Here is a 25,560-nt window from a genome sequence, read left to right as displayed (position 1 = left end):
GTTTCCCTTTGATTACTGTATCAAATATTTATTTGCTAATGTTCGGTGCATACGGAGCTGCACCAAACCCAAATAAACTGGGAAGTAGTTGGGGTCTTACGGTACCAAACCTATTGCTACTACGTGGAACTGAACCATAGCCAGCCAGTGCTTTTGATTCGGTGGTTTCAAGTTCAAGACTCTGACAGGTTTTGATGTCAGAGAACTGAACCGTTTGATTTTATGAACCATACCAGTTAGCTTAGTATGAACTGATTTTTCAATTTTATAATCTGGTTCTGATGTTGTGGGGTGGATAGTGTTTCACCTGTACCTATTTCTATTAATGAGTTCATGGGTATTTATAAAAAAAATTAGTACAATGTACTGAAAGTGTTAAAATATCCAAGACTATCTTTTAGTTATATTTTCTAAAAGAGAAGTGTTTCCCTACTTCCCCCTCCCTTACCCTCCCCTCCACTTCCCTTCAAAGCTGGGAGTTGAGTTTTGAAGGGAAGAGAAGAGAAAAGAGAGGCTTATGAGAACCCCCCTTGTTTGGGAGATTTTATGAAGGCGGGGAAGGGATTGAGGAATTTTTGAAAACCCTCCAAGATCCCTCCAAGACACTCCTTTAGTTGTTTTGTTGAGTTCCCTCAAATTGGGGAACGGGGTTAAGAGGAATTTTGAACTTGCAAATAGAAATGAAAATTTGATAGAAACTCCTAAGAATTCGTTTGGGGTCAAGATGGATAAGGTAGGATAGGATAAAAAAATTGGAAAGATGGATAAGGCTCTTATATTATCTTGGGCTTGAGGTAGATAAAATAATGATAGAATATGATATAAATAACGAAAGTAAGTAATATTTTTTAACTTTGTTATTTTCTAAATTGAGCCATGAAATTTGTCATCTACCCGGGAAGTTGAATACTAACACTGAGGAATTTGGGATTTGGAAAGGAAATGCACATTGTCTCTATTTGGCGTAATTTGCTTATGGTAATGCAAGATGTCACATAGTCTTGGATCCCTCTTTCATGCGCCTTTCACACCTAAAAAACTTGGAGAAATAAAGTTGTGTTCTCTGGGTTTTACTCCATGAATCCCTCCCCATTAATGCCCTTAGATTTGGTCGAGGCTTGGCTCATTCAGATGTGTGTTCTTGGTGTTCACCTCATGTTGAGTCTGTTGTTCATTGTTTGCGCGATTACATTCATGAGAGGGAGGTTTGGACCAGTTAGGTGTGCTTGTGAAGCAGCGTCGTTTTGCTATCCTTTGGTGGCTTTGGTGTTGGAGGAACAACACTATTTTTGATGATACACAATGGTCTGAAGAAGCTGCTATGCAGTATATTACATCTTTTGTTGCAAACTGCGATGATTTCTCGACACCACATTCTATCTCATCTTCGAATTGATCCAGGGAGTTGTTGTGGCGTTGTCCGAGTGCAACCCAGGTTAAGCTAAACACTCATGGGTGTTTTTAAGTGCAGGGCCAACGAATTGGCTTTGGAGGCTTGTGTGCAATGCTTCTGCGACCTGGTTGGGAGGCTTCTCGAGGTCCTCTTCTAGCTCATGTGCTCTGTGCGAAACTCTTGGCCATCAAGCATGGATGTAAGACCTGGATTTACAGAACTAGTTACTTTTCCGACTCACGCGTAGGATCAGTGTAAGCGTGACAGGAGTTTGCTGTTTGGGAAAGTTCAATGAAGAAGAAAGTTCAGGAATTGCTTGAGGATAGTACCATAGTCGTTTTAGGAGTTAGTGCGAGTCGTCTGCACACCCGCCTTATGGCGAGAGTGTCCAGAATAGGCTAATTCCGCTCTTAAAGCAACGTTTAAGCGAAATTCTAAATCCTTGGAAAAATAAGAAGTTCTCTTTATTTTTCCTTCGACCAGTGTTTCATTTCGGAACCCTGGACTGTACGCACGATAGGATTCACTTCTCGGAAGTCCGACGACGCTAATTTCTTTTCTTCAAAAACCCTAAATTCAATCACTGAATGAAGACTTTTTCTATTCAGAGCTTTTAACGAAGTTTCCATCCGCGTTGCCAGATTTCTTTCGACGTTTCCAATCTTTCTTCAGAACGAAGTTTTGTCATCTGACCTTCACAGCAAAAAGTAGTTTTTCGGGGCAATTTAACTTACACCGCTTTTGGATCGCTTTTCCCTAATTCTAGAGATTTGTTTTGAGTTCTGGAATTCTGTCGCCAGAATCTCGCTTAGAATTCACCGATGAACGTGCTGCAAAAATCGGAATCGCGAAATATTCATTTTCCCGCGATTTCACCTTCCTATAAATAATAAAAAAATCAAAATATCTCCCCATAACGTCCATAGAGGCCGCGAGTTGAGGAGAGAAAGGAGGAGAGGAGAATTTCGCCGAATCTTGACCGATCTTCGAGCTGTTTGTCCCTACTTCAAGGTATCGAGGTAACTAGCTTGATTCTTACCTCTGATCGTTCTTTTTACTGCGTTTCTTTATCTCTTTCTGAGCTCAAAGTTTCGAGCTTTTCGTAAAACTATCCGTTTTTCCCGATTTTTCTCTTGGGATATCTTCTATACTTGCCCAACAACCTAGAACACTCGCCGTTGTTCACCGATTTCGATCGAGTTGTCAGAGATCTGAAAAACTGTGTAAAAACCCTTTTTGCGCACATATTGAAACTTTAATGTCGAAAAGTCGCAATCCGACTTAGTGCCTTTAGGATTAGTTGCTACAAATGTCGTTAGGAACATCGCTATCATATTTGTTTTCCGAAGTTTTAACTTTGAGTTTTTGAGTTTTAATTTTGGACCAAAATGCCCCTAACTAGTCGTAATTCGATCCGTTCGTCCGAAATTTTTTCCGACAATTTCTTTACCCTAGTTTTACCCTAAAACTACCTTGTAATTAAATTAGATCGAAGAAAAAGCGCCGGAGCCTTTTTCCTCTTGTGGCCGAGAGCATGTTTTAGTGGGGGGGTGGGAGTTTTTCGTTTGCGAAAACTTGTCCTTTCGTGCTCGATTGTTGTACTCTGAAGCTTCAATGCTTTGTCTATCGTTAATTAGTTGTATTGTGATCGAGCTAATCGATTTTGTTTGGATTTCTGCTTTGTTTTCTCCGAGGTTCAGTTGAAGGAACTCTGGGTTTTTCAGAGCATTTGTGTGAAGAGAACCTAGACCAAGAGGCTGGAGCAACTCGAGGTTAGGGCAACTGACCTATTAGCTAAGACTGCATGATAGGCGTCGATAAATTCGACTTATGTTTTACTTTGATATTGATTATGATGATGAATTAATGTTATTATGTTTTTCATGACTTATGATATTGAGATGTTATTGAATTGTGCGTTTTGACGCGACTTCGGAGTGGAGAATCACTGAACTGGTTGCTTTTGCTCTTTCGGGTTGGGGAAACAACCCTAGGCAAGTACAAACAGGGGTTTGAGACTTAGCCGTTCGTTTGTATACTTAGACTTTCCCCGGGATTTACATTTGGTGGGTTTTCAGAAAACTTAGAATGAATAGAATTTCGAAAACTAGAGACTTTAGAGAATTTAGTATTCAAGAACTAAACTCATAACTTGACTAATTCAATTTGAAACATTTTTATTAACGGATAAAACATAGGAAATCTAAAGGAGGAAAAAATTGCGATAGACGGGGAAAAGTCGACTTTGTTGTGGGTTCTGGAGAATTGCTGGACACTAGGGGGGGTGAGCCACGGTGACAAGGGGAAGTTACCGAGTACTTTAGTACTCTTGTTGTTGGAGTTTGTGTTGTATTGACCGAAACTAAACTCTTGGGTTTTGAAATTGGGTTTTAAGCTAAACACTTGTGTTGTGAGGACGATTCGATGTTTGGCTAACCATATTGCATCATGCATCATTCGAGGTTTGTACGATCGAAAGATTGGGCCTCGGTGAAGTCGGGAAAGCTTCACGAAGGTTGGGAATGGCCTTCATCGAAGAACACCTGGGTGTATCTTCGGCATAGCAGGCAGAGTGGCACGACCTAGGGTGGTTGGGGCTGATCCGACTATGCATGGGTTTGTAAGTGACACCCGAGCGGAAATGGTTAAACACTAGGCCGGTGTTAGGACTGACTCGATGGTGCCCATCCCACTTGAACTATCCGGATCATATTGAATTGCATTTCACGCATACATTCACTCTGACTGGAATTGTATGCTGTTTGAATTATTGAAGCATTGTTAGAGCCAATAACATGCTAGGATTATTAATATATATACATAAACATATATATCTATACCCCAATCACATGTTGAGTGTATAAGTACTTTATTCCGTGAGTTGACCCTAGCGCCTTGGCTTTGGTTTCATGTTTGTGTTTGGGCGGTCGGCCTGCTGCCAGATGTCGATGGCGGAGTGGTTTTCGATGGTCTCTCCCTCTGGGGGGATCAGGTTTGAGTTGGTGGACCGTCATGCCCCCACCGCTTGGGTGATCGATGCTGTGGATCATCGAGCGACGTACCGGGGAAGGGTCATGGAGGACCGGACAGACGAGCGTGGACGTTTGACGAGGGGAGTGCTACGACGCATGGAGCTGAGCCTTGACTTGTCGCCTTCAGTGCGCTATGGACCAGGTACTGGTCGAGGACCACCTGCACCACCTCTGACTTCATCTTCTTCCGATGACGAGGACCCATCCGAGATCGAGGCTGATGTTGATGCACCTGTTGTGCCACCTCCTACTACTGCTGTTGACCCTACCGACGTGGCGTCGTCCTCGAGGCTCGTGCAGCCGAAGAGGGAGTCTGTTGTTCCGTCTGCCTCTCGCCGTTTTCCTTTTACTCCACCGCGCGGCTACCGTGTGGAACCCCTGGTTCGGGTGGTGGAGGAGGATGTTCTCACTGAGGAGGTAGATGTTGAGATGGGCTCGACTAGGGTTGTGCGCAGGACAGTTAGGAGGGAGGTCGTGGACTTAGACACGAAGATGATCACGGTGGCTTCCGACTCTGACTCCGACACCGACGTGGACAGCTACTCGCCGAGCGACGAGGGAGAGGAGGAGGAGCTATGAGCGGTACTCGGAGGGTAGGTTAGGCAGGCGTCATATTTTGTGTAGAGCTCTGATTCGTCTTACTTTTGGGACAGGGTAGGTTCCCGATGCATGGCTTTTTGTGTGGTTCTCTTGATGAGGAATCACAGAGAGTCTGTCGGACTAAAGGGGTCTTTTGTTTGGGTCATTTTGGGGCCGACTTTCTCTTGGATGACTGTACGTAAAACTTTTTACTTACACTACTGGTTCTGTACATGTTTACCTACGGGTACACTACTTTGGGGTCACTGCAAGTGCGCGTGACGTTGACGTGCAGCTGAGGCTGTACATGTATATATGTTTGTACATCGGTTAGTTTAGTTGCTGGGTTATGTCTTTATTTTCTATCGCTTTAATTTTAAGGAATCAAACGAAAAAAAATACCTGTTTTCCGCGTAAAGTTTATTTTTGAATTACTAAAGTGACACCTGGAAATCGGGGTGTTACATTGTGGTATCAGAGCTTAGTTGAGTCTTTTGGGAGTCTTTGGGGAATAGGTCTTCTGTGCTAGGTTTTGTGACTCTGCAAGGAGTGAAAATTGATTTTTCGTTCTAATTGATTGCATTGTTACTTAATCATATGGAATAGTTTTGGTTCTATCATACGATTAGGACTAATAGTTTCCATGGGGTAACAGACGATGGTGAACACGAATCAACTAGCGGAGATGATGGCCACTATGGCCCAGGCGATGACTAATCAAGCCAATGACAACGCTCAGAGGCGTGCTGCGGAGGAAGCGCGTGATCAACACCAGCGTCAGAGGGAGGTGACTTTAGATCAGAACAAGGGGTTGAATGACTTCAGGAGACAAGATCCACCTAAGTTTTCGGGAGGTACTGACCCGGACAAAGCGGATCTCTGGATTGAGGAAATAGAGAAGATCTTTGGCGTGTTACAGACCGCTGAGGGAGCCAAGGTGGGGATGGCAACCTTTCTGCTGTTGGGTGATGCTGAGTACTGGTGGAGGGGCGCCAGAGGGATTATGGAAGCAAACCATGTTGAGGTGAACTGGGATTCTTTTCGTACTGCGTTTCTGGAGAAGTATTTCCCTGACAGTGCTCGTGACGAGCGTGAATCACAGTTTCTGACTCTTAGACAAGGGAGCATGACCATTCCGGAGTATGCTGCTAAGTTGGAGTCCTTGGCCAAACACTTACGATTTTTCCGTGATCAGGTTGATGAACCCTATATGTGCAAGCGCTTTGTGAGGGGACTGAGAGCTGATATTGAGGACTCAGTGAGACCGTTAGGGATCGTGAGATTTCAGGCATTGGTGGAGAAAGCTACATAGGTGGAGCTGATGAAGAACATGAGATTGAACAGGGCTGGAGTAGGAGGACTAGTGAGGTCGACACCTCAGAGTTTTCAAGGAAGGGGAAGATTTCAGACGAAGAAGCCGTATCAACGTCCTGCGGGGAGAGGGTTTACCCCAGGATCTTACAAGCCTATGGCTGCTGTTGCTACTCCTGGAGGGTCGGGAAACCGTACCCCAAACCGTGATGTGACCTGTTTTAGATGTGGAGCGGTCGGGCACTATGCAAGCAGTTGCACGATGCCACCAAGATGCTTCAACTGCAATAGATCGGGGCATCTGGCTGTGGACTGCAAGGCACCGAAGGCTGAACCGTCTGTGAATGCTGCTAGTGGAAAGCACCTAGCTGCGAGGGGAAGAGTTTATACAATGGATGGTGAAGATGTTGAAGGAGTGGATGGCTTGATCAGAGGGGAGTGTGAAATCGACGGTAATCTTCTAGCTGTACTCTTTGATTCTGATGCAACTCATTCTTTTGTCTCTAAGGATTGCGTATCAAGACTGAATCTGCCTATTACTGCTTTGAGTTTTGATCTTATGGTGACTACACCTGCTAGGACCCTAATTGCTAATGCCGCATGCATGCACTGTTCAGTAGTATATAGAGATAGAACTTTTCATGCCAATCTAGTATGTTTACCCCTTAAAAACCTAGATGTAATCCTAGGGATGGATTGGTTGTCCCACTACCATTGTCTTTTGGACTGTAGTCGAAAGAAAGTGGTGTTCCCAGACTCGGATCTTTTCGAGTATCTTTCTACTAACCACATTAGTGCATCGTTGAGCGAGGGCACTCAGAAGTACACTTCATTGCTAAGTTTGGAGGGGAGGAAGGACTCGGATGTTTATGGCATTCCGGTGGTGCGAGACTTTGCTGATGTTTTTCCTGGAGACGTACCTGGACTACCGCCAGTACGCGATGTAGAGTTTGTGATCGACATTGTACCCGGAACCGGAGCGATTTCGATCGCACCTTACCGTATGGCACCTGCAGAGCTAGTAGAGTTGAAATCTCAGTTGGAGGATCTTTCGGCAAAAGGATTCATTCAACCAAGTGTCTCACCGTGGGGAGCGCCAGTGCTTTTAGTCAAGAAGAAAGACGGGAAGTCGAGATTGTGTGTGGATTATCGACAACTAAACAAGGCGACGGTCAAGAACAGATACCCGTTACCAAGGATAGATGATTTGATGGACCAACTACGAGAGGCGGCCGTATTTTCCAAGATAGACTTGAAGTCAGGCTATCATCAGATCAGAGTGAAGACTGAGGATATACCGAAGACTGCTTTCAGAACACGTTACGGACACTACGAGTACCTAGTGATGCCGTTTGGAGTGACAAATGCACCTGCTGTTTTCATGGATTACATGAACCGCATCTTTCATGAATTCTTAGATCGGTTTGTGGTGGTGTTTATTGATGACATACTGATCTATTCGAAGGACGCGAAGGAACATGAAGAACATTTGGGCCAAGTTTTACAAGTGTTGAGAGAGAAAAAGCTGTATGCGAACCCTTCCAAGTGTGAATTCTGGCTGGAGGAAGTCAATTTCTTAGGCCATGTTATCTCAAGGGAAGGCATAGCTGTGGGCCCGGCGAAAGTAGAGACTGTTTTGGCTTGGGAACAACCGAAGACAGTGACAGAAATCAGAAGTTTTGTGGGTTTAGCTAGATATTATAGACGCTTCATCGAGGGATTTTCCAAGATTGTTGGACCTTTGACTCAAATGACGAGGAAAGATCAACCTTTTGCATGGACTGAGGCGTGCGAATCAAGTTTTCAGACACTGAAGGAACGTTTGACGACGTCACCTGTGCTTATTTTGCCACAACCGGAGGAACCTTTTGAGGTCTATTGTGATGCTTCACATCAAGGCTTGGGATGTGTATTGATGCAACATCGGAAAGTGGTGGCTTATGCTTCGAGACAGTTGAAGACTCACGAGAAGAACTACCCGACTCACGATTTGGAGTTAGCTGCCATTGTGTTTTCGCTTAAAATCTGGAGGCATTATCTCTATGGTTGTACTTTCACGATATTTAGCGATCACAAGAGTCTTAAATACTTGTTCGATCAGAAGGAGCTGAACATGAGGCAACGAAGATGGATGGAGTTTATCAAGGACTACGAGTTTACGCTGCAATATCACCCTGGGAAGGCAAATGTAGTTGCTGATGCTTTGAGTAGGAAGATGCATGTCTCGTCAATGATGGTTAAAGAGCTAGAGTTGTTGGAAAAATTTCGAGATATGAGTTTAGGTGTGACACCGTCTGAGGGAATGTTGAAGTTCGGAATGATCAGAATCGCCAGTGGACTGATGGAAGAGATTAGAGAGCAACAATTGCAAGATGCGTTTCTGCTAGAGAAGAGGAACTTAGTAATTCAAGGGAAAGACCCGGAGTTCAAGATAGGAACTGACAATATCCTACGATGCAAGGACAGGGTTTGTGTACCCAACAATCCAGAATTGAGAAGGCTAATCATGGATGAAGGACACAAGAGCAAATGGAGCATTCATCCTGGAATGACAAAGATGTATTAAGACTTGAAACTGAATTTTTGGTGGCCGGGAATGAAGAAACAAGTGGCCGAGTATGTAGCTGCATGTTTGACTTGTCAGAAGGCTAAGGTAGAGCATCAGAGACCTGCTGGTATGTTACAGAGTTTTGACGTGCCAGAATGGAAATGGGATAGCATCTCCATGGATTTCGTGGTAGCTTTGCCAAGAACACAGAAGAGACACGATTCGATTTGGGTAATTGTGGATCGTTTGACCAAGTCAGCGCATTTTCTACCAGTGAGAACTACCTACAATGTGGAAAAGTTGGCTGAGATTTATGTGGCTGAGATTGTGCAACTACACGGAGTTCCGACGAGTATTGTGTCTGATCGGGAGCCAAAGTTTACTTCGCACTTTTGGGGAGCTCTTCATGACGCGTTAGGAACCAAGCTAAGTTTGAGTTCGGCGTATCATCCACAAACTGATGGGCAAACAGAGAGAACTATTCAGTCGTTAGAGGATCTACTACGTGCTTGTGTCTTAGACAACAGAGGAAGCTGGGATGATCTTCTGCCATTGATCGAATTTACATACAACAGTAGTTTTCATGCGAGCATTGGGATGGCACCGAATGAGGCTTTGTATGGTCGAAAGTGTAGAACACCGTTGTGTTGGTATCAAGATGGGGAGAGTTTGTTGATTGGGCCAGAACTTCTGCAACAGACGACTGAGAAGGTTAAGCAGATCAGAGAAAAGATGAGAGCTTCGCAGAGCAGACAGAAGAGTTATGCCGATCAGCGACGCAGAACCCTAGAGTTTGAAGAGGGCGACCATGTGTTTCTACGAGTTACTCAGACTACTGGAGTTGGCCGCGCTATTAAGTCAAGAAAGCTCACGCCAAAGTTCATTGGACCTTACCAGATAACTCACCGTGTTGGGCCAGTTGCGTATCAGATTGCGCTACCACTGTTTCTTTCCAACATTCACGATATATTTCATGTGTCCCAGTTAAGGAAGTACATTTCAGACCCGACTCATGTAATCGAGCCAGAAAACGTTGAACTGAAGGATGATTTGACTTTTGAGGCACCGCCGGTTAGCATTGGGGACAGAAGAGTGAAACAGCTTAGAGGGAAGCAGATTGCATTAGTGAAAATGATATGGAACAACGATACAGGAGACGCTACATGGGAATTGGAAGACAAGATCAAGGAACTGTATCCCGGACTTTTCGCAGAACTCTGAGTTTCGAGGACGAAACTTTCTTTTTGGAGGGGAGTATTGTAAGACCAGGATTTACAGAACTAGTTACTTTTCCGACTCACGCATAGGATCAGTGTAAGCGTGACATGAGTTTGCTGTTTGGAAAAGTTCAATGAAGAAGAAAGTTCAGGAATTGCTTGAGGATAGTACCATAGTCGTTTTAGGAGTTAGTGCGAGTCGTCTGCACACCCGCCTTATGGCGAGAGTGTCCAGAATAGGCTAATTCCGCTCTTAAAGCAACGTTTAAGTGAAATTCTAAATCCTTGGAAAAATAAGAAGTTCTCTTTACTTTTCCTTCGACCAGTGTTTCATTTCGGAACCCTGGACTGTACGCACGATAGGATTCACTTCTCGGAAGTCCGACGACGCTAATTTCTTTTCTTCAAAAACCCTAAATTCAATCACTGAATGAAGACTTTTTCTATTCGGAGCTTTTAACGAAGTTTCCATCCGCGTTGCCAGATTTCTTTCGACGTTTCCAATCTTTCTTCAGAACGAAGTTTTGTCATTTGACCTTCACAGCAAAAAGTAGTTTTTCGGGGCAATTTAACTTACACCGCTTTTGGATCGTTTTTCCCTAATTCTAGAGATTTGTTTTGAGTTCTGGAATTCTGTCGCCAGAATCTCGCTTAGAATTCACCGATGAACGTGCTGCAAAAATCGGAATCGCGAAATATTCATTTTCCCGCGATTTCACCTTCCTATAAATAGTAAAAAAATCAAAATATCTCCCCATAACGTCCATAGAGGCCGCGAGTTGAGGAGAGAAAGGAGGAGAGGAGAATTTCGCCGACTCTTGACCGATCTTCGAGCTGTTTGTCCCTACTTCAAGGTATCGGGGTAACTAGCTTGATTCTTACCTCTGATCGTTCTTTTTACTGCGTTTCTTTATCTCTTTCTGAGCTCAAAGTTTCGAGCTTTTCGTAAAACTATCCGTTTTTCCCGATTTTTCTCTTGGGATATCTTCTATACTTGCCCAACAACCTAGAACACTCGCCGTTGTTCGCCGATTTCGATCGAGTTGTCAGAGATCTGAAAAACTGTGTAAAAACCCTTTTTGCGCACATATTGAAACTTTAATGTTGAAAAGTCGCAATCCGACTTAGTGCCTTTAGGATTAGTTGCTACAAATGTCGTTAGGAACATCGCTATCAAATTTGTTTTCTGAATTTTTAACTTTGAGTTTTTGAGCTTTAATTTTGGACCAAAATGCCCCTAACTAGTCGTAATTCGATCCGTTCGTCCGAAAATTTTTCCGACAATTTCTTTACTCTAGTTTTACCCTAAAACTACCTTGTAATTAAATTAGATCGAAGAAAAAGCGCCGGAGCCTTTTTCCTCTTGTGGCCGAGAGCATGTTTTAGTGGGGGGGGGAGTTTTTCGTTTGCGAAAACTTGTCCTTTCATGCTCGATTGTTGTACTCTGAAGCTTCAATGCTTTGTCTATCGTTAATTAGTTGTATTGTGATCGAGCTAATCGATTTTGTTTGGATTTCTGCTTTGTTTTCTCCGAGGTTCAGTTGAAGGAACTTTGGGTTTTTCAGAGCATTTGTGTGAAGAGAACCTAGACCAAGAGGCTGGAGCAACTCGAGGTTAGGCAACTTACCTATTAGCTAAGACTGCATGATAGGCGTCGATAAATTCGACTTATGTTTTACTTTGATATTGATTATGATGATGAATTAATGTTATTATGTTTTTCATGACTTATTATATTAAGATGTTATTGAATTGTGCGTTTTGACGCGACTTCGGAGTGGCGAATCACTGAACTGGTTACTTTTGATCTTTCGGGTTGGGGAAACAACCCTAGGCAAGTACAAACAGGGGTTTGAGACTTAGCCATTCGTTTGTATACTTAGACTTTCCCCGGGATTTACATTTGGTGGGTTTTCGGAAAACTTAGAATGAATAGAATTTCGAAAACTAGAGACTTTAGAGAATTTAGTATTCAAGAACTAAACTCATAACTTGACTAATTCAATTCGAAACATTTTTATTAACGGATAAAACATAGGAAATCTAAAGGGGGAAATAATTGCGAAAGACGGGGAAAAGTCGACTTTGTTGTGGGTTCTGGAGAATTGCTGGACACCAGGGGGGGGTGAGCCACGGTGACAAGGGGAAGTTACCGAGTACTTTAGTACTCTTGTTGTTGGAGTTTGTGTTGTATTGACCGACACTAAACTCTTGGGTTTTGAAATTGGGTTTTAAGCTAAACACTTGTGTTGTGAGGACGATTCGATGTTTGGCTAACCATATTGCATCATGCATCATTCGAGGTTTGTACGATCGAAAGATTGGGCCTTGGTGAAGTCGGGAAAGCTTCACGAAGGTTGGGAAGGCCTTCATCGAAGAACACCTGGGTGTATCTTCGGCATAGCGGGCAGAGTGGCACGACCTAGGGTGGTTGGGGCTGATCCGACTATGCATGGGTTTGTAAGTGACACCCGAGCGGAAATGGTTAAACACTAGGCCGGTGTTAGGACTGACTCGATGGTGCCCATCCCACTTGAACTATCCGGATCATATTGAATTGCATTTCACGCATGCATTCACTCTGACTGGAATTGTATGCTGTTTGAATTATTGAAGCATTGTTAGAGCCAATAACATGCTAGGATTATTAATATATATACATAAACATATATATCTATACCCCAATCACATGTTGAGTGTATAAGTACTTTATTCCGTGAGTTGACCCTAGCGCCTTGGCTTTGAAATGTTTGTGTTTGGGCGGTCGGCCTGCTGCCAGATGTCGATGGCGGAGTGGTTTTCGATGGTCTCTCCCTCTGGGGGGATCAGGTTTGAGTTGGTGGACCGTCATGCCCCCACCGCTTGGGTGATCGATGCTGTGGATCATCGAGCGACGTACCGGGGAAGGGTCATGGAGGACCGGACAGACGAGCGTGGACGTTTGACGAGGGGAGTGCTACGACGCATGGAGCTGAGCCTTGACTTGCCGCCTTCAGTGCGCTATGGACCAGGTACTGGTCGAGGACCACCTGCACCACCTCCGACTTCATCTTCTTCCGATGACGAGGACCCATCTGAGATCGAGGCTGATGTTGATTCACCTGTTGTGCCACCTCCTACTACTGCTGTTGACCCTACCGACGTGGCGTCGTCCTCGAGGCTCGTGCAGCCGAAGAGGGAGTCTGTTGTTCCGTCTGCCTCTCGCCGTTTTCCTTTTACTCCACCGCGCGGCTACCCTGTGGAACCCCTGGTTCGAGTGGTGGAGGAGGATGTTCTCACTGAGGAGGTAGATGTTGAGATGGGCTCGACTAGGGTTGTGCGCAGGACAGTTAGGAGGGAGGTCGTGGACTTAGACACGGAGATGATCACGGTGGCTTCCGACTCTGACTCCGACACCGACGTGGACAGCTACTCGCCGAGCGACGAGGGAGAGGAGGAGGAGCTATGAGCGGTACTGGGAGGGTAGGTTAGGCAGGCGTCATATTTTGTGTAGAGCTCTGATTCGTCTTACTTTTGGGACAGGGTAGGTTCCCGATGCATGGCTTTTTGTGTGGTTCTCTTGATGAGGAATCACAGAGAGTCTGTCGGATTATAGGGGTCTTTTGTTTAGGCCATTTTGGGGCCGACTTTCTCTTGGATGATTGTACGTAAAACTTTTTACTTACACTACTGGTTCTGTACATGTTTGCCTACGGGTACACTACTTTGGGGTCACTGCAAGTGCGCGTGACGTTGACGTGCAGCTGAGGCTGTACATGTATATATGTTTGTACATCGGTTAGTTTAGTTGCTGGGTTATGTCTTTATTTTCTATCGCTTTAATTTTAAGGAATCAAACGAAAAAAAATACCTGTTTTCCGCGTAAAGTTTATTTTTGAGTTACTAAAGTGACACCTGGAAATCGGGGTGTTACAATGGACTTCTTCTAGCTTGGGATTTCGGCTATCGCCATGTTGTGTCCGAGAGTGACTCGTTGAATGTTGTTAGGAAGCTGGAGTCCCCCTCTCTGTTGTCGCATCTGGTAGGTGTGTTGTTGGATATTGTTGATATCTCAACCCGTCGTTAGCGTGTCTCTTTTCACCATGTTTAGATGGAAGCTAATGCGTGTGCGGATCAACTAGTCTAGGTTGGTTTGTGATGTCATCTTGGTCTTCATAGGTGGTTTTTGTTGTCTACTTAGTTGATTCTGCTTCTTACTTCTGACCAACATTGTTGTGCTAGTGTAGTTTGTCTTTTTATTTCATTGATTAAAAAAAATTAATAACTCGTCTGGTTTTTAATTTGCTTTTTCATTTTCATGATAATGTACATATTGAGGAGGGTCCTATTGATCTATACTTCTTTCCTTTAGATAACCGATTTTTTTCCTCGACTTCGATGTATGATATATGTTTGGTTGGAACTTAGTGGTGCCTTGGGTTCCTCCACAAGGCATAACTTTGAAATTCAATGTTGACGGATCCTTTCAGGCAGGACATGCTGGTATTGGTGGCATATTGAGGAATAGTGCAGGGTATGTGTTGGGCTATTTCTCAAGAAAGGTGGTGGCTCAGCGTGCGGATGAGGCGGAGGTCTTGGCAATTCTTTACGCCTTGTTATATTGTCAACAATTTGTGGTGTTTAATGTTGTGGTGGAAAGTGATTCCATGCTTGCTGTTGGGTGGGTAAAGGGGCTAAAAATAAGACCCTGAAAGATGACAAATGAGCTTAACATGATTGATTATTTAATGCCAGTAGTTATCTGCAGTGGGGTGAGACATATTTTAAGGGAAGGAAATTCGGAGGCGGACACATTGGCAAAACAAGGATGCTTTGCTTCGGAACCGGTGTGGATTTATGACGGCCAACCTTTGGTTTGAGTGTTTTTTTATATGCATTTGTTTGCAATGTTTTGTGTTGCTTTTATGTTTGTTAAATGTAGCAGTAGGTGCTTTTAAATTTTTGGTGGCCTGGATGAAAGCTAGGGGTGATTGTTGATGCGTATAGCTGCTGCGGGTACTGTTTTGGAGTTTTTTGCTGCAGAGACAGGTCTGTTATGGATCCTGGTGCATGCTGCGTTTGCTGTTGTGTAAAACCAAAGCTTTGGATGCTTTTACTGTACCTGTGTTTGCTGTTGTGCTGATATGCTGTTGCTGAAGCTGGTATTAAGTGCTGGTGTAGATGCTTGTTGTTGCTGTCAAAAGAAATAGGCTGTTGTTGCTGTCATAAACCAGATGCTGTTGCTGTCAACTTAAAACAGTTGTTGCTGTTGCTGCTGAAATATGTTGTTGCTGCTGTTATAAAACAAATGTTGTTGCTGTCAAATTAAAATTGCTGTTGCTGTTGCTGCTGGTGCGAAAATGGAAGGGCTTTTACACATGATGTTTATGGTTTGCTGATTAATAAGTTTGAGGTCGTAATGGATACTTGGGGATGAACCTGTTGGTGCTTCGGCTTCTAGTAGACGCCTTAGTTTTTGAGTATCTGTTTTAATGCATTGAACTAAAGGATGTAATATCATTGAACTCAGGTACAGAATGACTATCTCAAGATTGTAGTACTCTTTTTCCTTGCTAGGCTTTTTCCCATTGGGTTTTGCCTAGCAAGGTTTTAATGAGGCTCTATCTTGGGATTTCGTTTATGCCATTTTGTGGGATGGTGGTGGGTTTATTTTGTTCGGCCAACTTGTTCATAGGTCGTTCGAGTTCAGTTCAGAGTGTACTTGGTTCTCGCTTGGTTTGCTATTGCCTCAAGCGCTTCTATTAATAATATACATTTCATTTTCAAAAAAAAAGAAAAAACATTTTTCAATTTTAAAATATTAAACTTAGTTGGAGAAAGTGCAAACTATATGAATCAAAATCAAAATCAAAATTAATCTCTTTTACAAATTAGATTTTTTTTTTTTTTGATAAGCTTTTACAAATTAGATGACAATAATTTTCCATCAATTTAATATTTAAAATCAATTTAATTAAATTTAGGAAAATTGAGTGCTCATTTCAAAAAAAAAAAAGGAAAATTGAGTGCTGAACCTATAAAAGGGGAAGAAAAAAAAACACATGAACAAGATTTGCGGTTTCACCTGCAAAATTTCCTCCCCAAATCTATATTGCTCAGGAGGTGTTCCGGTTCCACCAAACACCCCCTGAGATTCCACCGCAACAAAAAGAGCAAGATTTTCTTCAATTCAAATTCAAACTTCCATTTCCCTTTCGTTTTTCATTTCTGTTTTGATTCTCATTTTCGGCCTCCAATGGCGTCTGAAGGTTTCACCGACAAGAACACTGTGTTCAGGAAACTCAAGGCGAAGTCTGAAAATAAGGTTCTTCTTCTTCCCCTGTAAAATTTTCATTTCAATTTCAATTTGAATTCATAGGAATTTTTTATTTCACTTCCAATTTTTCACGTGCATGCTGCGTTTTTTGTGATCGGATTTCAGATCTACGTTACCCGTGTATATGCGTTTGATTTCTGATTTTGTAGTGTTTTGTTTCAGATGTGTTTCGATTGCAATGCGAAGAACCCAACCTGGGCGTCCGTCACGTATGGGATCTTCCTCTGCATCGATTGCTCTGCCGTTCATCGCAGTCTCGGCGTTCATATCAGCTTCGTGAGGCAAGTTGTTGCTTGGTTTTTGATTTTCTATGCGGAAAGTGTTTGTGTCAGTTAGCTATTTGATCACTTAGCTGATTCTGTGTTGATAGTTTTATGTTGTGCAATGCTGAATGTGAAATTGCGGTTGGATTTAGCGGAAGTCTTTGTTTTACTGTGTTGTGTCATCTTTTATATCTTTCCCCATTTCAGATGATTAAAGCTTGAATAGTCAATGAAATTAATAATCTGTAGATTGTAAAGGGTAAAATGATTCTTCAGTTCCCCTGAAAGCGGAATTCAATAAATAAATGATGCTGGATATTTATATTCTGCTTTCATTTTAGTGTGGTGGAGCGGGGGGTTGAGGAGTAGCATTGGTTTTACTTTTTTGTTGAAGGTTGGAATGCGGTTATTATTATTGTTTCTCATAGCCTTTTTTTTATTTTCCTTGGGGTACATTATTGAATCAAGATAGGAGTCAGGATTGGATGAATGATTGGTGATATAAGTCATTTTCTTGTGCTTGAATTGCAATATGAGATAAGGATTTAGACTTAGAGTTGAGTGTAATGAAGCAAACGTGGAACTAAGCTTGCTTCTCTAATGAGTAAAAGAGGTTTTGTAAGAGGTTTTGCACGAATATTTCAGTTGAGTTCAGGCTGAATGTTTGGATAAATTTGTGCAGCAGCCATTTGCCTAATAATATTCATTTTTTATGAGGGGATGGGGGTAAGCTGTAAGAACAATTTCTAAATCTACAAGAGATTCAATAAACCTCAGTATATCAGCATAATTAACTCATATTTTATATTATTGTGCATTCCATGGGTTGTTTAAAAAGCATAGCAGTTTATCACTAAATTAAAACTTATCACCCTATGCTTCTGCATCTTTTGTTTTTCGCTTAACTATTCTGTGAATTACACTAAAATCAGAAGGGAGGAAGTGGTAAAATAGAAGAATGAGGGCAGAAATGATTGATATCTAAATATTATATGCTTTATTATTTGTAGATCTACAAATTTAGATTCATGGAGTCCTGAGCAACTAAAAATGATGAGCTTTGGAGGAAATAACCGTGCTCAGGCTTTCTTTAAGCAACATGGTTGGACCGACGGTGGTAAAATAGAAGCCAAGTACACATCCAGAGCTGCAGAGTTGTATAAGCAAATTCTTTCAAAAGAAGTAGCCAAAAGTATGGCTGAGGTGGCTAGCTTGCCTTCATCAACTGCTCCTTCTCAGTCTGGTCAAGGGGCTAATGCACTTTCTGATGCCAGGACCAATGAAGTAATGAAAAAAAACATTCTGGAGAATCCAGAAAAGCTTGAAAGCACTTCGTCACCTCGAATTGCACGTTCAGTAATTTCAAGTACTGTGAGAAAGCCTATCGGGACAAAAAAGACTGGGAAAGGCGGGGGACTTGGTGCCCAAAAGCTAACTAGAAAGGTATGGATATTTATCTTTGTTTGCAGATTGTATACTGGAATTGTTTGTTGGTTTATCATTATCTTATTCTCCTTTTTAATTTGGTGATCTGAATTGTTGACAAAGTATATCTATGAAATGCAGCCAAGTGAATCTCTCTACGAGCAGAAGCCTGAAGAGCCACCTGCTCCGGTTGCATCCTCAACAAACAACATTATGCCTTCTCCTTCTGGACCATCTCGGTTCGAGTATGTAGAAAATGTTCAATCATCCGAGTTGTATTCTGGAAGTTCAGATGTAATAAGTCATGTGTCTGTACCAAAGTCATCAAGCTTCTTTGGAGACTTTGGAATGGATGGTGGCTTTCCAAAAAAGTCTGGGTCAAGTTCCTCAAAAGTTGAAGTAAGCATATATACCTGCAACTTCACTCCTGCATAAATTAACTTTTACTGTATGTGGTCAGCATACAAAATTAAGTTAACCATGATTCTCTTCAAATTTTGATGCTTAGTTGTCATCTTGCTCAATGCCTTTAACTAGATACAAATCTATGGAGCAAAAGTTTGTGGTTGCAACTTAGTCAGAAAGTGCTAGGATGTAAATATTTTTGAAAAGAAAAAATGCTAGTATACACATGTAGAATCATGTATTAAAATGCATTCCATGTTAATTACAAGAAAACTTAACATTGCAAATGTGTTCTAAAATAATTGCGGACTTCCGTAAGTTTTAATGCAACATTAAGCTCTCTAAATATATTTTATGAGGGTTTCAGTGTACTTTCAAAAACTTGGAGATTTGTGTTAGGTCAGGATGGCTGAATACACCCTGATTAGAAGCGAAATTATTGTTTCCTCTTATAATATCATTCTTTGATCTTGGTTTTTGATAAGAACCTTGGGAGAACCACACCACAAAAGCTAGCTGTTGTAGTTGGAGAACCCAAGGCCTTATAAACCCCACATTAGAATCCCATACTTCCAAATTCCAATGTGGGACTCAAGTCCCATACCTTGCAATGGGGTCCTAACATCCCACCACGCTCCGCAGCCCCGGCGCCCACGCGGGCTGGCTGTGCACTAGCCCCTTGACTAGTCCCAGGCGAACACTGCAATGCCGGGGTCACCACTTGCGCCGCTCGTTTGCAGCTCAGAGACATGGTGGAAGGCTCTGATACCATTGATAAAAACCTTGGGAGAACCACACCACAAAAGCTAGCTGTTGTAGTTGGAGAGCCCAAGGCCTTATAAACCCCACATTAGAATCCCATACTTCCAATGTGGGACTCAAGTCCCATACCTTGCAATGGGGTCCTAACAGTTTTGCAGGATGACCTTCAACATTCTTTAAAAATACAATAGATAACTATGACTTCACTGAGAAGTTCCAGTAATAGGAAACTTAAACAAGTCTCAGCTTGAAAACTCTAGAAAGAAATTAACCATCATTACTTGGCAATTTCCTGTTACATTATCCCACAACAAAGTATGGAGCGAAGTAACAAATATGCATCTGAACAAAGATAAACCAATAGGACCATAATTGTGCCTGTTTTAACATTGGATTGTAAACAAGCATTATTTCAGGCATAGGCTAAAATATATTAGATTAGCATTGGACAAATTAGTTCTTTTGCTACCAAATCATAATGAATGCTTTATTTTTATTAAAAAAACTGTATATTTGTTTTGCACTCCTGTAACCTGTGAAAATTCACATATCTTGTCTGACTTCAATATATGTTGCCAGTCATCTATGGAACATGTAGTTAGTGGAATTTTACAAATTCATTTTACCTGCACCACATGAATCTTTGTTTATCTTGTTTTGCGGTGTTCTGGTATAAGATTCAGGAATCTGATGAAGCAAGAAAGAAGTTCTCAAATGCTAAATCTATATCTTCATCCCAATTTTTTGGAGACAATAAGGCTGCAGATGTGGAAGCGCGAGCTACTTTGTCAAAGTTTTCAGTATGTGTCTTTTCTTTAAATAACTTGCTGGAACATATAGTGTTAGAAGTTTTCAGTATGTGTCTTTTCTTTAAATAACTTGCTGGAACATATAGTGTTAGATTATACATGAATGCAGATCTTAGATGTTCAATCCCTTTTATATCTTATTCTTTTGATTGGCAGAACTTATGTTAATGAGAAAATTTCCAAATTCGTCCGTAAGAAATTTGGTGATGAACACCCTGGTACCAAATACTAAAACCTCACCTTAGTCCCATGGGAACCACAAATATCAGTCATATTAGGCAGTGGATAACTATGATTGGCATTTGTGGTTCTTTTGGGAATAGAGTAGGGTTTCAGCATTCTGAAGTACTAATTTAAATTTATCATTGCGCCAAATTGCCCAAGGACGAATTGGGGGATTAACTCTAGTTTAACTAATACGAAAATTAAGGGCCAGATGTATAAGTTTCTTTCTAAATTTTATTTCATAATAAATACGAATGGATTTTGTACTGTCAAACTAGTCCTTTCTTTGAAGACAAATTCTTCTAACTTATGTGTGTTCAATGGATCAGTTTTCTTTTCTCATGTCCTGTCTGTCTGTAAGGACCAAATTTTACAAATCACCATGATTGTGACCTTGGAAAGACATTATTATTATGAATAAAAGAGGGGCTGAAATTATTTCTGAACATCCTCAAGGAAATTTACTGTTAAACTAAATATTACTTTTTCAAGTATAACCCGCTACTGAGTGATGTCTATGACTGGAAATTCATTTGCTGTTTAGTTTTAATTTGGTCTTGTAAATATGCTTAAGCTAACTTTCTTTGTTATTGAATGTGTGTAGTAGTCAATCAATTTCATAGATGGGATTTAAACCTGTTAGAAGTCCCACATTGGCTAGAGATAGAGCATAGATAGCCTTTATAAAGGTAGTGCAAACCTTAACTCTTGAGCTAGCTTTTGTGGTTGAGTATAGGCCTCCCAATTTCTAATATGGTATCAGAGCCTATCCTAGATCCATTTGTTGTTTGTTGTGGAGACTTCCCATATTTGGGGCACCCGTTGTTGTTGATCCCACGTTCCAGGTTGTTCAGTCCTGCACGTGAGGGGGTGTGTTAGAAGTCCCACATTGGCTAGAGATAGAGCATAGATAGCCTTTATAAAGGTAGTGCAAACCTTAACTCTTGAGCTAGCTTTTGTGGTTGAGTATAGGTCTCCCAATTTCTAATAAAACCAATCTTGCTTTTCTTGAAGATAGGAATTCTCTTAACTTGTTGAGATTATTCATTATGGGCCAGTGTTGGTTGAGTGGGATGGGTGAGAGAAAGAAGTTTCAATTTTCAATTTTTCATAAAGTGGTTTTCAGCATGAATAAATTCTTTTCTTTAATTGCTTCTGTATATTCTAGATTTGATGTGTTACCAAGCATGAATAAATTCTTAGTTTGAAGTTCTGTCTCTGAAACCTGGAATGGATAAGAAAAAGAAAATTGGGACGTGGGAGTTTAATGTATTAGTTGACATTTGACAGTGTTTATCCTCTTGTTACTTCCAGGGTTCGAATGCCATCTCCAGTGCTGATCTATTTGGAGGCGACTCAGGAGACTCTTCCATTGATCTTGCTGCTAACGTTCTGCTCAATAGATTATCTTTCCAGGTATTCCTTACATTATGGCCGGAGACAAATTTCTTTCTTCATGTTCTTTGTTATTCGAACAATGAAATTATAATTAAATTCTGGGCTTTAGTTCCTGTATTGTTGTTGGGAATAATGTTACTTTCACACCTCTAAGAGAGGTGGAAAGAGGTGGAATGAGGAGAGAGATAGGAAGAAAAGAAAAAATAAGAGAGAGAAAGTATGTGATGTGATAGATGATGAGAGGAGAGAGATAGAAATGAAAATAGGTGGAAATGAAGTGTTTAGATAATGAGGTGTCTACATATCATTATTGTTGTTGTTGGGTTTGGTGCTGATCCTCCCAATCCCTCCTCTTCTTGTTTTGCAGGTGCAAGAGGATCTCTCATCCCTCAAGAACATTGCAGGAGAAACTGGGAAGAAGCTTACCTCCTTGGCCTCCACCTTAATGTCAGATTTTCAGGACCGGATCCTCTAAAATTATATGTTCTATAATTAAGAGAGTCTTTGGAGTTTGATGCAAATACCACCACTTATGTTTCAAATGTAATATCAGGGTTCAGTATACAATTCTTTGATAAAATATAAAATAAGATGCTATAATTTCTGGCTTGCCATTTAGGCAGTTTTTTTTATATGATGTACCAAAGGTACTTTTTGATGTTGCCAATATGTTTTTATGGTTTATACTTTATTCTTTTAATTAGTCAATATCAGTTTGTCACAAACTCGACAATGTCATCTTGTATAAATTAATGAAAAAGCTTTCTCGCTTACATTTTAAAACTAGTTTCCGTTTAATTACAGTAGTAAACCTTAATGGTTCAGTGTCGATTTTTTATGGAACACGGGAATAAAATTAACAGAACTATGCAAGGCTGTGTTTGTACTACATTCCAATGCACAAGAACTGAAGATTAATGTTTATCCAAACATATTCTAAGACATGCAATTTTTTCACTTAAAGATGCACAAACTCACATATACGGTAGAATCATGAATGTGCATTATCCGCACTGGATATCTCTTGATTGGAAGACAACTCTGACACCTTCTTATGATCAGGACCTTCTAAGTAGATGAGCTTGTGACAAACCCGCACAACTCATGGACTCGCAAAGCCCGCGGTAGTTCTATGATAAAAGCCTCATTTATCACAGTAAAACTGACTCACAAGCCCACGGTGGTTTCCTCATCAATTTAACTCATCTGGTCATTATTATGCTAATTTTTAAAACAAATTAAATATATATCAAAATTTTAAGCAAAGGCCTATTAGCTCAGCTGGTTAGAGCGTCGTGCTAATAACGCGAATGTGCATTATCCGCACTGGATATCTCTTGATTGGAAGACAACTCTGACACCTTCTTATGATCAGGACCTTCTAAGTAGATGAGCTTGTGACAAACCCGCACAACTCATGGACTCGCAAAGCCCGCGGTAGTTCTATGATAAAAGCCTCATTTATCACAGTAAAACTGACTCACAAGCCCACGGTGGTTTCCTCATCAATTTAACTCATCTGGTCATTATTATGCTAATTTTTAAAACAAATTAAATATATATCAAAATTTTAAGCAAAGGCCTATTAGCTCAGCTGGTTAGAGCGTCGTGCTAATAACGCGAAGGTCGCAGGTTCGAGACCTGCATGGGCCACTTTTATTGTTTTGTTCTTTTATTTTCCATTATTTTCTGTTTTAAGAATCCAACGGTGCTGTTTTGTTAATTTTATGACCCAAATTAAAAACAATTAATCAAGATCACCAACTGGAAATTTAAGCAATTATTTATTTTCTGTTTTCAAAATTTTACATAGGAAATAGTTTAAAAAATACAAAATTTTGAGAATCAATCAATATCAATATCATCAATATCAATATCAATATATATTAGAAAAGAAGAACTTCCATAGTGACGTGTCAGCACCAGATTAATTCTTAGTGACGTGTCAGCACTAGATTAATTCTCATAAAAATTATTCCACGTGTCAATTTGAATTTTTATTAATTCGGGATTTTATGAATTTTTATTGTGATTTGCTAGATTTTGTTAGTTTTTATCTATGTTTATTTAATACAATTTTTAATATTAGATTTGATTGGGATTTAGGTTGTTTATTTCTTAATTTTATTTTAATTTATCTTATTATTTATTTTAAATCCAGAAAATACTTTATTTTATTTTAGATTTACTTTTAGAGTATATTAATTAAATTTTCTTAAATTTTTGGATTTTTAATTAATTCAGGATTTTATGAGTTTTTATTGTGATTTGCTAGACTTGGTAGTTTTTATCTATCTTTATTTAGTACCTTTTTAAATTTTAGATTTGATTAGAATTTAGGTTGTTATTTCTTAATTTTATCTTATTATTTATTTAATCAATATCAATATATATTAGAAAAGAAGAACTTCCATAGTGACGTGTCAGCACCAGATTAATTCTTAGTGACGTGTCAGCACTAGATTAATTCTCATAAAAATTATTCCACGTGTCAATTTGTTAGAGGATATAATTTTCAATTGATATATGTTTTAATTTTATATATTCTAGCCTAATTAATTGATATTATTTTAGAAGATATAATTTTCAATTAATATATGTTTTAATTTTATATATTCTAAAATAATTGATTGATATTATTTTAAAAGATAAGATTTGGTCTTTTAATTTATTTTAAACTTATTTTTAGAATATATTGATTAATCTTTATTGAATTTTCGAATTTTTTATTAATTCGGGATTTTATGAATTTTTATTGTGATTTGCTAGATTTTGTTAGTTTTTATCTATCTTTATTTAATACAATTTTTAATATTAGATTTGATTGGGATTTAGGTTGTTTATTTCTTAATTTTATTTTAATTTATCTTATTATTTATTTTAAATCCAGAAAATACTTTATTTTATTTTAGATTTACTTTTAGAGTATATTAATTAAATTTTCTTAAATTTTTGGATTTTTAATTAATTCAGGATTTTATGAGTTTTTATTGTGATTTGCTAGACTTGGTAGTTTTTATCTATTTTTATTTAGTACCTTTTTAAATTTTAGATTTGATTAGAATTTAGGTTGTTATTTCTTAATTTTATCTTATTATTTATTTAATCAATATCAATATCTATATACTATAGAAAAGAAAAACTATGTGAGACCCACTTAAATGAGTTGACACTCCTAGGTTCACTATCACTCACCCTCCTCTATAGCTGACAAGTGTCAAGTTCTAATTTATTTTGACTAATTTATGACCAGATTAATTTCTCCTTGATTTTAGTTTTGTGTCCCATCATTATCAAGCATTCAAATAATCTTGAAATAACTCATTAATTGCTGTTTAATGATTTTTTAAACCGTTCATTAATGCTGAATCAAAAGTTTCCACCCATCACAAACTAGTATGTATACCCGTGCCGATGCACGGGGACATATTTCCAGGTATATAATAATTTGCTTTTAATATATATAATTATAATTTATTTTGTGTGAATGAATAAAAAATCTAAATATAATTTATTGTGTTTTTAATTTGTTTATCATATAATAATACAATAATTTGTATGATTTTTGTTGTTAACTTATTATTTCCGTTTTTCATATCTCCAAATAAGATGATAGAAAATATGGATTACATATTAAATTTATCCGTGCCGTTGCACGGGGGGCATATTTCCGAACATATTAAAAACAACTTTTAATATATGGATTAAATTTTTTATATAAATGAAAAATAAATATAAAATAAATTTTATATTTGATTAATGTGTTTATGATGTAAGAATATAATAAATTACACGATTTTTGTTTTTTTATTTCGTTTTTCCTATCTCTAAATTACTATACACAATTTATAACATATGGAAAATGTGATAAAAGAAA

The 25,560-nt window shown here is 39.7% G+C and overlaps 1 protein-coding gene and 1 non-coding gene across 2 annotated transcripts; both read left to right on the top strand.

Moving 5' to 3' along the window:
- The first annotated feature begins 16,120 nt into the window (after nt 1–16,120).
- LOC130711966 (probable ADP-ribosylation factor GTPase-activating protein AGD8) lies at nt 16,121–22,350 on the top strand. Its single transcript, XM_057561772.1, has 7 exons — nt 16,121–16,384; nt 16,559–16,677; nt 17,670–18,102; nt 18,226–18,483; nt 19,929–20,051; nt 21,600–21,701; nt 22,051–22,350. The coding sequence occupies exons 1-7, from the start codon at nt 16,316–16,318 to the stop codon at nt 22,156–22,158; spliced, it is 1,212 nt and encodes a 403-aa protein (XP_057417755.1). The 5' UTR covers nt 16,121–16,315; the 3' UTR covers nt 22,159–22,350.
- Nucleotides 22,351–23,262: 912 nt separating this feature from the next.
- On the top strand, nt 23,263–23,336 carry TRNAI-AAU (transfer RNA isoleucine (anticodon AAU)). The gene has a single exon. It is a non-coding gene; the product is annotated as a tRNA-Ile (tRNA).
- Nucleotides 23,337–25,560: the final 2,224 nt, after the last annotated feature.

This window comes from Lotus japonicus, chromosome 4, assembly GCF_012489685.1.
Source record: "Lotus japonicus ecotype B-129 chromosome 4, LjGifu_v1.2".
Classification (NCBI taxonomy): Eukaryota; Viridiplantae; Streptophyta; class Magnoliopsida; order Fabales; family Fabaceae; genus Lotus; species Lotus japonicus.
Note: the sequence above shows the minus strand (reverse complement) of the source record. Positions and strands in the feature narration are given on the sequence as shown.